A 15,760-nucleotide genomic window follows, 5' to 3' on the forward strand; every position below is an offset into this window, starting at 1 on the left:
GGTTAAGTAGTAAGGGAGTGAACAGTGGAGTTGGAGAAACCTGCTTACTGACCAAGCTCTTCTATGTGCAAGTTATTATGTGACCTTGGGAGAGTTACCACTCTCTACAACCTCAGTTTCTTCATCTGTGAGGTGGGATGAGATTATTAATTTTGTAGTCGTTGTGAGGACTCAATTATATAAAATAATACAAAGTTCCAGTACCTAACAGTTCCCTTTCTACCATGTCCTAAAATGTAAATCATTTCTCTCTTTGGTTTCCTTCTCCTCCTCCCCTTATTTGCTTCCCTGGTTTCTCTAAAAGTAAACAAAAAAACCACAGAAATAAATTATTTGGAAATTTTTGTGGCCTTTTCACTTTTGCTAAGGGGTAATTCCAAAATTCCTATTTTGGAATTTTGACACTGCTAGCTCGACATCGTGCTTTCTCCCTGGCCTACCCCTCTCTTTTTTCTTTGCTCTCTGCAGGGAAGAAAAAAATCTCTCCGTTGAACACATTAAGGTCTTGTAACTCCTTCTAGTCATGCTTATGGTCTCCTATTCCAATTCTTGTCTCTTATTTTTGGGCAAATTTGTGGTTACCCTCCACTACCAAATTAAAGGGTTAAAATGAAAATGGGCTTTGGTTTAAAAGAATAAGCTTAATTTTGTGCTGAAATGTATAGGTCAGCTTCGACAGCTAGAGGAAGCCATTAGTGAACCCACATGTTTTGGGAATTGAAGTAGATTAGTGTAAGAATAAAACACTTTGTCAATTTGTTTAAGCAAATCAGTTTATTAAAATATGCAGACTAATTTCAGAACCTAGTTCTTTGCACTGCAGTGGCCTTTTGCTATTTGAATCTCATGATACAATGTGAGGGCTTTCTCTTTGATTCCGTAGATCTCATGTCTTGATGTTCCTGACTGGTTCTCTGGTCCTTTGATTCAAATGTGCTCTCTATGCTTTATTTGCTATATTTCTCAGTAAATCCATAGGTCTGAGTATGTCACACTCCCAGTAAAGAAGCACTTCTTCAAGAACAGGATGAAGAAAGTTTGGGGTGGTTGGTTGATAGAAGGATTGTACTCTTTCTAAGTATTTATAGCTCATCTGTCTTCTGATGATGGTTCCTTAGGCTTCTAGCAGGCACGTGTCGCATTGTTGTTAAGCAAAGCCCGGTATGTATGTTTGACAAGTTAGCAGCGTGGCAGCTCAGCTTGCTTCCCAGCCCTGCCGCAGTCTCAGGGATTGTTTGGTTTGGCAGGTAGCCAGCTCTCTGCTATAAGATGCATTTCCTTGACAGGATAAAGTGTGGAGCCGCATTAGCTGCAAAGTTTACAAAGGTTAGCTAAACACACACAATAAATATTAATAAACAAAAAAGGCCCACCCACCTTTGACTTTAAATTTTGTTTCTGCATTTCATGTTTTAGAATCCTTGTAGTAGTTGATTAATAACTGGTATTAGGGTAATTGAGCCTTAAGTATCCTCTGCCTAAGTCAGATTGCTCACAGGCCTCCCATTGGCTGCTTTGGTTTCTCATTGCCACAGTGCATGGGGCTCTGTTTAGTTTAAGGGGTCTTATTTGCCTCTCCCTGTTTCGGCGTGAAAGGAGGGTAAATATGCTTCTCCCTAAGAACGTATATTAACCAGCTATATGTGTGTGTAAAGGCTCTGGATGGTACAGGATGTGAACAGGAATAGAGGTGAGGTGTCCTTGGACTCCCTGGAAAGCAATCGGACCTTGGTCTGTTGGCTTGTGCAGTTGCTTCTCTCTAACATTTACACCCTCAGTGAAGAGGGAGAGAGTAACAGTAACCTGCTGCCCCTGGAAACTGCCTGTTTGGCTGGATGTCTTGGAATTTATCAGGCCTACATTGTGGATCTTTTCCAATTCTGTACCCTGCTCACTTGAAAACATATTTGAGAACTAGTAATCTTAGACTGCTTAGCTGGACCTCTAGAGAACCAAGAAAGAGAAATAACTCTAATACTATGCCCTTAATATTGTCCTGGGCCATTTATGGGTGGCTGAGATTTCTGAAAGCCTTTGACAGCCCCTTTCATTGCTCTGTGATTCATGTACATTCTCTCTCTCTAGGACCACATTAGGAGGAATCTAACCCTGCTACATTTGTAGGATACCTGAGTAAAATAATGATATGAGGAAGTCAAATTATTCCTCATGGAGTAATGATTTTAATTAGAAAATTGTCTCCAGCTTTACCTAGCAGAGCAATCCATTTAGGCATGGGTGAACTGTAGCTTTTAATTCATCCTTTGGTGAACATTTGTTGAGCACCAGACACTAATCTAGGCACTTGGGATATGTTGCCAAACAAAACTGACTGAGATCTCTGCCCATGAAACATGTGTTCTAGAGGGGAGGGCAGACAATCAGCATCATTAATAAATAAGTTATATATTATATTAAAAGATGATAAATGCTTTTAAAAAAAGAAAAGCAGAGTAAGCGGAGTTCTGGGTCACTGTTTTAAATTGAGTGGTCTGAATAGCAATGACATTTAAGCAAAGACTAAAAGAGATGAGTCTTGACTCAGATGGATTTCTTCTAGATAGGGTTTCATAAACATGACTTCATGAAGTTGTGTTTGTGACTCTCCTCATGTTTCCATATACCTGACTGTGACCATCTGGGAATTTCCAGTGGTCTATCTCAAATTAGTCTCAGTGGTGGAGCACCTAGAAGCTGCACTTTGTAGACCATGAGCTGTTGATAAACTTAATTCCATCTTCCCAACCAGGAGCAATTTTATTAGGAGAAAATGTGACTTTTTAATGTATATATTATAAAGTAGGTTTTACAAGCATAGGTACAAAGCAACAACCCCCCCTCCCCAAAATACCCAAACTATCAAATTAAATATATCTTATTTTTTCAAGTTTTTCTGTTAATATTTACTCACTATTATATTTGTTTTATCATCTTTTAGCACTTGCTAACCTGAGTAGCAGGTACCATAGATTTGAGAAAAATTGTGGAAAGAAAGCCTAAACTGTGAAAACCTGCCCTTTTAACTTAATTTTCCCCTCAACTAATGGGGAAAACACAGCCATTCTGATTTGATTTTCTCTGTACAATATCCCAGTCCTCTTCAGTGGTACATAGATTAAGAACCACTCTTCTAGAGTAAGTCTGTTAAATCAGATATGAATTAAATAAATGTCTTGTAGACTCTTTTCAGCTTTCTCCTTAATTCCTCTGGAATATCAGGTAAGGGTTTGTAGCCATTTACCTATTTTTTTGCATATTTTTTTTTACCATTCACATGGGAGTCTGACTTTTTACCTTCCCTCCCTCCCTCCCTCCCTCCCTCCCTTCGCACTCTGTCACCCAGACTGGAGTGCAGTGGCACAATCATAGCTCACTGAAGCCTCAAACTCCTAGGCTCAAACGATCTTCCTGCCTCGGCCTCCTGAGTAGCTGGGACTATAGGCACATGCCACCATGCCCAGCTGGGAGTTAATGTTCTATCAAAAAGGATCTCAGAGATTTCAAGATATTCTATCTTAACAAAAGAGTGGAATGATTAGAGACAAGGAAACAAAGAAATTCAGCCCAAAGTAGATTTAGGAGACAGTAGTCATGATTTTCATTTTACCACTAGAACTGTAAAATGCTAATATCTAATCGTACCCTTTTCCCCTTTAGTCCCTATATATAGTTTGGCAAGTGATAGATTATTAATAATATTGATTTAATGCTTCCACTCATATCTTGTTCTATCAGAGTGAGTTCTATAGAACCTAGTACATGGGGTTTCTGTTTACCAACATTACCTTCATCTTTTTTCTGTTTAATTCTGTCCACGCTACCCCTCCCACCTCTGCCCTCTTACTACCACAGACAAAAATTAAAAACAGGGTATAGTTCTCACTGAGAACTTGTGGTTCTTTTCAGTCCCAGAGCACCACTTATTTTCCTCACCAGTAATGAATTCATAGGATCATAACTTCCAGTGAACCTTCTCTCAAACTGCTTTTCATTCAGGTTAATGTCAAGTCTTCATATTTTGTATCTGTTTTACTTCTGCTGTTATCCTGCTGTTTTATCTCATAGATAGGGAGACATTATTAAATGCCTGCAAATGTGTATTGTTTCTGAAAAAGCTTTATGAGATTTGGATCCTTGTGAACTAAAAACAATAACCACCTGGTCTCAATCTGCCGTCCAGAGGGACATACTGTATGTGTGTAAGAGCATGCAATCCACTTCAGTGGTTAAGTGTAACTGAGTTACGTGGATTTAGCATTCCATGATGCCAGCCTCACGTGGTAATGGACCTGGGAAACCTAATTTTGCGATTTCAAGGCTGTCCAGAAAGGGAGATAATGTCAGGAAGAGAACATCTTTTTGATTTTTATGGAGTATCACCCAGATAATAAGTGATGGAATGGAACTAAACTTCAGGAACACAACTTTATGGTTTAAAAGCAAATGTATAAAAGTTAGAGGTAAACCATCAGGATGATATTTCATATAGTAGACTAGCCATCAAAGTACCAGCAGGATTGTTTCCATTTTTATCTGGCCTCTTTAGTCAACCACTGCACCTTTCCTTTGCAGAGTGTTGTTCGCTGCCTGTGGCATCCAAAGCTGAACCAAATCATGGTTGGAACTGGAAATGGATTGGCTAAAGTCTATTACGACCCCAACAAGAGTCAGAGGTATTTCATAAGTATTGCCTGTTTTAGATGGATGACAACAACTGGGGGGAGGGATTTCCCTCCCACCCCCCGCTTTTATTCATTTCCCACTTTGATGCAGATCCACCCATTTAGAAAATGCAGCTGGCACAAAGTAAAGCCTCAAACTCCTGATACTGTGCTTTAAAAAGGGTTTGAATATCGCCCTTGATCCACACTGAATTCAAAGCGAAAGTTTCCTGGGGATTTGCAGTTGTTTAGCTGAAATGTTGAGTGCAAGGGGGAAAAATGTTCTGCCCACTTTGCATACCACCCTGGACAGAGGCATTAGCAGCAATACATGTAAGAGATTAACAAAGTAGGGAAGTAACCACTTACAGGAAATGGAATCAGCTTGTCCATTTCGCTTCTTTCTTTTTTGGCTTCTAGCAGTTACTGGTTTGGGTGTTTGGCAAGATTATTCTCTGCCCGCAGGAAAGGACAGCACAGATACGTTTCCCCTCCACCCCCATGCCCACCCAAGTTTCAAACTTAAGTATACCACTGTATTTCAAAAGTCTGAAAATGTAACTAGAGGTTCAGTCAGTTCCTCAGTTATTTCCACTTTGCTTAGGCACAAAGACGGATATGTGTCATCACCCAAAAAAAATGGTTTTGTTTCTGTCTCTTAAAGTACAGTGACTGATCAGCTCTTTCTTTAGAGTAAGACTTGGTTAACCAGCGTTAAAATTCACATGTGAAATTCACTGGGGTCCCATATAAACCTGTTTTAAGGTCCCACCTCCTTTGAGGAAAGGAAAGCCACCCTCTATTGATGAATATTCATTGGCCATAATTTTGCTCTGAATAGAAGCAGACAGCCCCGTCTTCCTTCAGAGCTTCCTGGACTAGAGCTGGAATCCTGGCCTTATACAATAAAGTATATTTATGGTATTTGAAAACAAATAGGATTTTATTTGTTTTTTAAAAAAGAAATTAAAAATGCTAATGTACTTCGGATTCGAGTCTGCTTCACTTGAGAAAATGATGAGCCTCATTTGATAGCACCCATTTAGAAGGCACTTTCTGTGGAAACTTTGCTTTAAGAAATTTACTTATTTGTATTTACTTCTCTTGAAAAGGATAATGCTCTACTACTAAGGAGAAGTACAATGTTCTAAGCATATTTTTGGTTAATCCTACACATTCTTGGGCCGTAGCCCCTTGGCAACACTGCCAAGCCAACTCAGTTCCAGACACTTGTACTCTTGTATTTGAAAAGTGGACATATGCCATTTGGGGTGTAGACCACCCAGGTTGCTTTCATCTGAGACATAAACTAAAATTTTAACCCTATGACCTTTAGAGTTAAAAGGTTGGGTAATTTTATTAAGATCTTAAAATTTCACATTATTCCTGTAGGCTTTGTAAACTTGTGTCCTGTTGCCCCGTTACCTCTCCAGTCCCTCTTGCTTGGTAATAACCACTGACTAACAGACTTGCTTTTCCATAAGTTTAAGCTTTTATCCCTGAGAACCCATCTGTTGCCATCCCTCAGAAGGTCAGGGACTTGCGTAGATGAAGTACATGCATAGAGTATGTTCCTGGAAGTATCTCATGTTTTCAACATGAAATTTTCTGTTTTTAAGACCAAGTAAAGAAAATAATTTGCTTTTACACCCCTCAGGGGAGCAAAATTATGTGTGGTTAAAACCCAGCGGAAGGCAAAACAAGCTGAGACTCTAACTCAGGACTACATCATCACCCGTAAGTCGTTAACATGCCTCTCAATCATGCATCTCTCTTCTACTGTCATGTGGTTTTGATTGCATAGCTTTAGAGACAGAGAAAGCCCTCAGAATTCAGGCATATATTACAAAATTGCCCATTCATCTGGGTAGGACTACGAGTCATTTAACAGCTAACCTCTTTGGCTTTTGTGACTCATCACAGGGACAGGGTTATTTCTGCAGCTTTCAACCCAAAAGGAAAAAGCCTATGTGAGCCCAATACATTATAGCAGTTTTTTCAAGAGTAACAGTCTGTTCTAAGTGTAAACAAGAAAGAGTGCTGGTCTTGGAATCAGGAGGCCTGGGTTTGTCCAGTTCCACCACTGACTGGCAATATGATGTTGAACAACTTAACTTTTAATCAGGAGAGTACGGCAACTAGAGGAAGGGTCTGTTCCAGCTTCCTCTGAAATTCTATGACCATGTGCTAGACTGATCCACAGGAATTTGTATATAAAATTAACTACTTGGGGTATGAGTAGAAAGGTTACTAGGGCAGGGTGGTTTCTCTCAGATATGTCACACAACCTCATTAATCTGGCAGATACGTGTTCCCAGAGCCACAATCTCAAACCTGCAACAGGTGACAGCTAGGAAAGAAATAATGGATGCTACAGCGATTAACGTTAGCGGATGGCCCTGTGGACTTTATCAGTGACTCAGTCTGGAGCCCAGGGGGCGCTGTACTGCCGGATTTTTTTCACTTGTGGTGGGTCTCATATGAGACCAAGTCCCTTGGAGCTTATGACCAGTAAAGCGATCCCATGATACTTTTTGCAAGAGTAGAAGTGTTAAAGTCACTGTCATAACCAGTCTAGCTCATGTAATTACATGCGGCCTACTTAAATTCCTCCAGTCGTTTGAAGTGAAAAGCTATTTTTCCTCCTCCTAAAAATACTGTTGTGTTGTGTTGCCCAACTGAGTGACGGGTGGCTATGTTTCTCAGCTCCCCTGACTCAAGGCAGGCATGTTTTACTGGTGAGTGATACGGTCTGCCCCTAGTTGGCAGTATAGGTAGAAGGTAGAAGGTTTGAGGTGTTATAGACATTTTATTGATATTATAAATTCCCTTTAACCTTTCCCTTCCTTCCCCTGGTCCCCTGGGAAAAGTTTTTTAAAGGGGGTTTAATCTGCATGTAAGAGTCAAAAGAAATTGTGCTGGTACTTTTGGGGCAAGAAAAGAGAGTTATTTAATACTTCCCTAATAACGCTTTGCTTTTCCCCTAGAATATTATACTGTTTTCCTTTTAAATTCTCATAATCTTTTATATTCTGAAATTTAATTTTGACATTGAGTAAACAGCAACAGCAATAGAACACATATTGCTTTGGTTCTTATTTTCTTATTTTGCTACCGTATAGCAGGAGGGATAAGGCCCCATTAAGAGATTTAGGCACCCCTTGCATTCACGGCAACCTTTATCCCAGTTTCAGTGGGGTAAGTGTTCCTCCCTTCCGATTACTCAGTGTTGTCAACTCCTCCTGAGAGGTGGTCACATTTCAGAAATGTGTGAAGTGATTCCAGTGTTTATGAGACATCTGAGGAGACTTCAGGACTGACAGCAAGCTGTTGGCATTATTTACATTTGGGTCCTGTAAGAAAAAATAAGAGGCAGTCCCAATATGTGTTTCTTTTTGAAACCTCAGTAATTAAGTTTTAACTGCTACCCATGGTTTGGGAGATGGGGAACCTCACCGATGTTTCCGTGACAATATTTAACAGTATTTCCTGAGTGCCGTTAGCTGCCAGGAGAGGTGAGCAATGAGTCTGGTCTCAAGCAAAATTGGCTAATTGGCTACAGTAAGACTGTCTTTTATTATTAGATGAAGGCTGTTATTGTGACTTCCATTTCATCTTTCAGTTAGTCATGCTTTTAGCTATGTTTTGGATGGAAAGATTATTCTTATAATGAAATTTTTCAAATGTGACTTCTTGTAGCTCATGCCTTGCCTATGTTCCGTGAGCCCCGCCAACGGAGTACAAGGAAACAGCTGGAGAAGGACAGACTGGATCCCCTGAAGTCGCATAAACCCGAACCTCCTGTAGCAGGCCCAGGTGACTGTGATCCAGCTAGTGACCTGCAGAGGGGGTTCAGAGGCAGGGTGGGGTAATTGATATAAAATTGGGATGGTCTTTTGGGCCTGGATGCTTCTTTGTCTTCAGAGAGATTTTGCTAGTGTTTTTTTAAAATGTTTTCTTTTTAGCTGCAGAAGAGCTGATGCAGAATCTGGATGTATAAAGCTGATAAAAATTGAGCTGCTGTGCTGAAATAGGGAGGAAGACTGGGGCCCTTTCTGCTTGGTCTCCAATTTGAGTTTTCCTAGCTGGCCTCAGTGGAACTTGGGGGCTCAGTGGAACTTGGAACCCAGTGTTAAACCACTGCTCTTAGTATTGGCTTAATGTATAACACTGGGCACTTTTACCAGAATCCAGGCTGGATTAGGTTTCACATAAGGCGGAAAGTGACCATCATTTAGACTTGTGTTGATATCACTAGAAGATGGATAAAAGTCTTTAGTGTTTTTAAGAAGTAGGTATCAGAAGAAAGCCAAGCAGTACTGGCTAATAGTACAGCACATACCTTCATTAGAATTTCATTTTCTGTTATCATCTATGTAGTTTCTATTTGGTCTGCTCCTTCAGCATAGAAAACATTTTGCATATCTATTGTAATTTTTTTTTCATTTTTTTCTAACACCATCCTAACTGAAGTTTCCAAATAATATTCTTTCTTGGATTATTGTGAACCCTTCTAACTAGGCACCTTAGTCTCAAGGCACTCCCTCTCTCCCTTCTATTTGTCTTATACACAGCTTTAATCCCTAACTCCGTTAGCTTTTCATGTTGCTACAGCCTCCAAACCTTCATAACCTTCCCACTGTCCAATTGTCTTTCCAGAGATTCAAGGTTCTATACAGTCCAAATCAAATCTACCCCTGTAGCTTTACACCTTACTTCTTTCCTGCTCTGATCTTCTGAGATTACTGTTGGTTCAGTCCTGTCCCCAAATACCCACTGAAACAGTGTATTTTTGTACTTAACCCATTCTGCTTGTTGAAAATAACCTTGTTTACCTCCTGAACTTTCACAAATTGGATCCATCTCTTTCGTAAAGACCTGTTCAACCACCTGAGCCTGAAGTGCTATCTTCCTCTAAGTGCCATAATAGTTACTGGCCATACAAATTATCTCACAGTTAATTATTTCCTGCCTTATTTAGTTTCTTCTTATCTTGTTTTATGAAATGAGTCTTTTAGTGTTATTTGGCTTTTCATATGTTTATCTTCCTAAAAAGTCCTACATCCTTCTGAGTACCAGTCACTATACTAGCTGCTAGAGATCCAGTGGGGAACAAATCCCTGCCCTTAAAGAGGTTCCTGTTTCTTAGGGAGATTATAGTACAGCAGAGCAACATGAATCAGTATGTTCAGCTTATTTGTTTTCTCTTGTAATACTCAGCAAAGTACCTGTAAGGTATTTGGAAGATGCCAAGCCCTAAGATACGTTTATTTAAATAGCATCTAATGAATATTGGTTATTTTTATTAATTGAATTCTAAATGTTGATGCCAGAGGAACTTTTTTAAGCACATAGATGGCGCATTGTCTGTAATTTTTTCTATAACGGTACCATTCTGTAAGTTTAAGCAACTGAAACATAACAAAAAAAATCTCTTCCTATTTAAAAGTGTTATGGGGAAGTTCAGGTTTAGTGATCTCTTATTTTGGTTCTGATTGTCATAAATCTAAGCTGAAAGGATGATACTCAAGTACTCTTGAGATTTGTGCTCAGATAAGTACAGTGTACACAGATATACCTGTGTATCCTCATGCTCATTCAGTTTCTAATTTGATTTTTTTTCTTTTGCAACAGGTCGTGGTGGCCGAGTTGGAACCCACGGGGGCACTCTCTCTTCCTATATTGTGAAGAACATTGCTTTGGACAAGACCGATGACAGTAATCCTCGGGAAGCCATTTTGCGTCATGCCAAAGCAGCAGAAGACAACCCATATTGGGTTTCTCCAGCGTATTCCAAGTGAGAATATAGCTTTTTAAAATAGGAAAATTGTTATGTTTAATGAATTGGGGAGAACATAACAATGTTGTTTTTGAGTTCTAACTTGTCTATTTCTTATTTCATACTTTGATATGAAAAATAGGCCAGATACTCGTCGTCCTTAAACCTAGGCATTTGTTTGTATCATAAAACTCTAAAATCGTGAATTTTAAAACTAGGCCCTGTTCCATCAAAGTTGTAGCATGGTGTAAACCATTATGTGAAGCCCATCGTGCCTATGATTAAAACAACAAACAAATCACTGCTTATGTGCATTATGTTAGTTGAGGAGGGTTAAAAGCAAATGAAGCAGTTTGTAGGTCTGATATTATGAACTCACTTTTATTTATAGAGCTGTGTATGTAAGTAACACTGCAGAGTAGATCCTGCCTGCTCATATTCCCTCAGATAGCTTAGCATGGATGAATAGGTAGCGGGTCTTAAAGCCACCAAACCAACTACATTTACATTAAAGATAGGTACTATTATAGAATTTTCCGTTTTTATTTTTACTTATTTATTTAGAGTCAGGATCTTGCTCTGTTGCCCATGCTGGAGTATAGTGGCATGATCATAGCTCACTGTAACCTCAAACTCCTGAGCTCAAAGGATTCTCCTTCCTCACCCTCCTGGGTAGCTAGCGTGACAAGCATGCACCGCCACACCCAACTAATGTTTCAATTTCTGTAGAGACAGGGTCTCACTATGTTGCCCAGGCTGGTCTTGAACTTCTGGTCTCAAGTAGTCCTCCAACCTCAGACTCCCAAAGTGCTGGGATTATGGGCATGAGCCTCTGCACCTGACCAGAATTTTCAGCTTCTAAATTTTTAAACTTTTGATTGAATTTTAGATTTTAGGAAAGTTGCAGAAATAGTACAGAGAGTACATACATACTGTTCACCCAGCTTCCTCCTAATTTAACACTTTACATAATCTTAGTACAATTAATTATCAAAACTATAAAACTAACATTAGTATAATACTATTAACTGGGCGAGGCGCATTAGCTCATGCTTGTAATCCTGGCACTTTGGGAGGCTGAGGCAGACAGGTCACTTGAGGTCAGGAGTTCAAGACCAGCCTGGCAGCCCATCTCTTCTAAAATACAAAAATTAGCCAGGCATGGTGGCATGTGCCTGTAATCACAGCTACTCGGGAGGCTGAGGCAGGAGAATTGCTTGAACCCAGGAGGCAGAAGTTTCAGTGAGCCAGGATCATACCACTGCATTCTAGCTTGGGTGACAGAGTGAGACCCTGCCTCAAAACAAACAAAAAACTATTAACTAAACTATAGACCTCAGTTAGTTTTTGCCAGTTTTTCACTCATGTTCTTTCTCTGTTCCAGGATTCCACATCTCACTTAGTCTCCTCCTATCATAACAGTTACCTTTCCTATCTTTCATGATTTTGATGCTTTAATGAATACTGGTCAGTTATTGTGTAGACTTTCCCTCAGTTGGGGTTTGCTTGATATTTTCTTATATTTGGAATGAGACCATGCATGTTTGGCAAAAATAACACAAGAGAGATGTTGTGTCCTTCTCAGTGGATGTTTTATTACTGGTGATGCTAACTTTGGCCACTTGCTGAAGGTTGTATCTGCCAAGTTTCGCCACTGTAAAGTTGCTTTCATTCTATTTCTATTTCATTCTATTTTCAGTTGATCACTTCTTGGAAGTGATATTTTAAGACTATGCAAATCCTGTTTCTCCTCAATTTTGCTGTCTAATTTTATCATCCGTGAATGAATTTGCCTATAACAGTTTTTACTATGGTGTTTGCTTAATGATGGTTTTCTGTTTCCCTCGCTCCTGTGTTTATTAATTGGAATTCTACCTAGAGGAACAGTTGTTCCTTCTTCCACATGTATTTATTTTTCAAGTATTTTTAAAATATTGGTATGGTCTCTTACTTTATTCTGTGAGTTAAAATCCAATACTGTCATTTAGTTTGTTGCTCAAATTGTTCCAGCTTTGGCCAATAGAAGCTCCTTCAGAATGGCTCCTGTCATCTTTCTCAAGCCCCTATATATTTTTTTAGTACTTCCTTACTTTCTGGCACCACAAGATATTACAGATCTATCTTTGTTTTTCTTACCCACATTCTACAATCGACCACTTCTCCAAAGAGCCGTGGCTCCTTTTGTTGGAGAACGGTGGTTAGAAACCAAGGGCTGTGTGCTGGATGTGCTCCTTGCTACTAGAGTGCCATTGCTTCTAGGTCCCCTCTGGTGACAAAGCTAGGAAATACGTGTATGCATACTAAGCTACCCATCTACACGCATCTGTGTTTCTGAATGTATCAATCTGTAGTTATATTTTTTAAAACCATGAGTTTGAATTGATGTTTCTGATTTCAGTCCTGTATCACAGGTTCCCTAACTTTTCCCCTTTCTGTATTTGTAACTTCTTTCTCCATTAATGAGAAACCCAGCTCTGATTTGTTTAGTTCTGGCATATACATTAACTAGTTTTAGAATTGCTAACCTATATCCCTGTAAGAATCACTTTTCCTATCTACATGGCATAGTTTGTTTACAGTTCTTCTCATCTTTAGCCTTAAAGTATATTTTCTTCACCACCCCAGTGATTGTGGCTATGTTAGTCATTTGAAATGCAGTTAGGTTCATTTATTAGTGTTTATATCGCTTTTTTGGGTTTCCTTCACATTCTGTTTATTTTTTTGGAGTCTGTGAAATATTACTATGCTTCTAGGAGTCAGAACTTTAAAAGAGATTTACTTGGAGAAATGTCTCTTCCCCTTCATTCCTGCTCCCCTTTTCCTGTTCCCAGTCCCCCTTTTTTCAGTCCCTTTCCTATCCACCCTTGTAGCTAAATAATCTCTTTAGTTCCTGGTGTATCTTTCATGTATTTCTTGAGCAGATATGTAAGTATCTTCTTACGTCCTCATATTTCCTACATGAAGGATAGCATAATGTAAATCATCTTTTTTTCTTTTTTTGGTCTAAGTTCCATTTGAAAATCTTTGGTGAAGTGTAGTTACAACATATGAACACATGCGTAGAGTAAAATGTCACCATTTTCAATGTATAAATACTACCCACAACCAACTTTTATCACAAAATTATTGCTAATCTGTGATTATCCACAAAGTAGTTGGTTATCTAAATGTTTCTTCATTAACATTTTAGTATGAAATTTAACTTTAAATGAACTTTGAGAATACTATTTATAAATATGTCAGCAACTTTTTTTCTTATGCCATTTTTGAAATTTGAATTGATCAGTTTAGTATTTTAGCTTCTTTTCATCCCCATCTTTATTGAGGTATGATTGACTTAAAAATTTTTATATATTTTGGTGTATGACTTGATATAAATTAAGTCATGTTAATTTGCTTTTGTTGGCTTTGCTTCTTTTTCACATAGAAGTATGACTTAGAAAACACTCTACATCAGTCCATAGAGCTCACTCTCATTGATTTTCATAGTTGCATCGTACTCCATTGTATGAATTTATCATAGTTAATTCAACCATTCTTCTATGTGTGGATATTTAGGTTGTTTCAGTAGTTTGTAAGTACTAACAATGCTATAGTGAGTAGACTTACAGACATGTATTTTTGTATTGTTGGAGGTATGTTCAAGTTTTTTTCTTGATGTCTTTATGTATTCCTAAAGTGTTCTCTTTAATTGTGAGAAAACTGGATGCTGATTACTTTTAAAACATTAACATGCTGGAAAAGTCTTTTATTAACCGACTCCACCTTTATACTGCTCCCAGTCCCCTATCTACTCATTATTAGGAGCTACTTTGCTTCAAATAAAAACACATCATCTTAGCATGCATTCCTTAGAAGCAAGCCCTGAGATAAAGATTTATATAAAGATGAATTATTAGGATATGTTCCCAGAGAACATCAGTAGGGAGTAGAGATGTGTCATGAAGCCGTCAAGTGTGCCAAGTCTTAGGGAGGGTCGCTTTGCCTTAATCCTGCAGGGTAACCCTGGAGACTGTGGTCAGAGTTGTCCTGGTCAGGGACATGGCAGCTGGAATATTTATACCCCATTATTTGTTGGTCATTGTTGATGGTTGGAGATGGGGTTGGGAAAGACACTTCAGGCACTGTCAGCTCTCCAGCGTTTTAGAGGTAGGTGCTCCTGCTGCGAGTGAAAGCACATTGCTCAGTAATGCTAAAAGGATTTGAGGCAGTCGAGGGGAAGCACCATGTCCTCTGCTATATGTACTATAGCAGAACAGACTATGTAATGTCAATGGCGGTTGTTCACGATTTATATTAATGAACAATACAGATGGAACATCTCTGATGCTAAAAGGATTTGAGGCAGTCGAGGGGAAGCACTGTGTCCTCTGCTATATGTACTGTAGCAGAACAGACTATGTAATGTCAATGGTGGTTGTTCACAATTTATATTAATAAACAATACAGATGGAACATCTCTGAAGAGTGAATTGGATAATATCACAACAACTAAGAGGTCATATCAAGGCTGGCCAGCGAAATAGCATGCTTTAGCCTTCATTTGAGTAGTATTTATGTGTGTATAAACTAATCCATGTCAACACATCATCGGCAGTCAGATAAATTTATAGATTATGTCTGTGTTGACACTTCTGTTTTTAATGAGGTATTTTCCCATTATTAGGGATTGTTTTTATACTTCAGAAACCTTGTTTAGAAACATACTAAAGATTTGTTAAGAAAACAGTCATAGTTCAAATTTCATTAAACATGGTGTACATTATTTCGATGGCTAACTGCTCCAAATATGTGTGTCTATGTTTACACACAAATCACTGAGATGTCTTGAAAAATATTGATATAAATACTGTTTGCTGATTATTCGTTGATATTAGCAATGTATAATATAGCAATATTAGCAGTGTATAATTAGAAGGTATCAAAGACCTAACTTACCACTGGAGAAAATGAAACATCCAGAAAAAACTTTTATTTTGTTTTATTTTATTTTTTTATTTTATTTTTTATTATACTTTAAGTTCTAGGCTACATGTGCATAACGTGTAGGAGTGTTACATATGTATACGTGAGCCATGTTGGTGTGCTGCACCCATTAACTCATCATTTACATTAGGTATATCTACTAATTCTATCCCTCCTCCCTTCCCCTTCCCCACAACAGGACCCAGTGTGTGATGTTCTCCTTCCTGTGTCCAAGTGATCTCATTGTTCAATTCCCACCTATGAGTGAGAACATGTGGTATTTGGTTTTCTGTTCTTGTGATAGTTTGCTGAGAATGATGGTTTCCAGCTGCATCCATGTCCCTACAAAGGACAC

At 38.7% G+C, this 15,760-nt stretch overlaps 1 protein-coding gene across 3 annotated transcripts in view; it reads left to right on the forward strand.

The window, feature by feature from the left end:
• WDR70 (WD repeat domain 70) overlaps window positions 1-15,760 on the forward strand; it is a 385,782-nt gene that overhangs the window by 345,573 nt on the left and 24,449 nt on the right. For all 3 annotated transcript variants that reach the window (XM_017853196.1, XM_017853195.1, XM_017853194.1), the window contains 4 exons: window positions 4,573-4,673; window positions 6,319-6,398; window positions 8,361-8,477; window positions 10,296-10,458. In XM_017853196.1, the coding sequence (XP_017708685.1) occupies window positions 4,573-4,673; window positions 6,319-6,398; window positions 8,361-8,477; window positions 10,296-10,458 (461 nt within the window). The remainder of the gene's footprint in view (window positions 1-4,572; window positions 4,674-6,318; window positions 6,399-8,360; window positions 8,478-10,295; window positions 10,459-15,760) is intronic.

Source organism: Rhinopithecus bieti, unplaced genomic scaffold (genome assembly GCF_001698545.2).
Source record: "Rhinopithecus bieti isolate Rb0 unplaced genomic scaffold, ASM169854v2 scaffold_34818, whole genome shotgun sequence".
NCBI classification, from domain to species: Eukaryota; Metazoa; Chordata; class Mammalia; order Primates; family Cercopithecidae; genus Rhinopithecus; species Rhinopithecus bieti.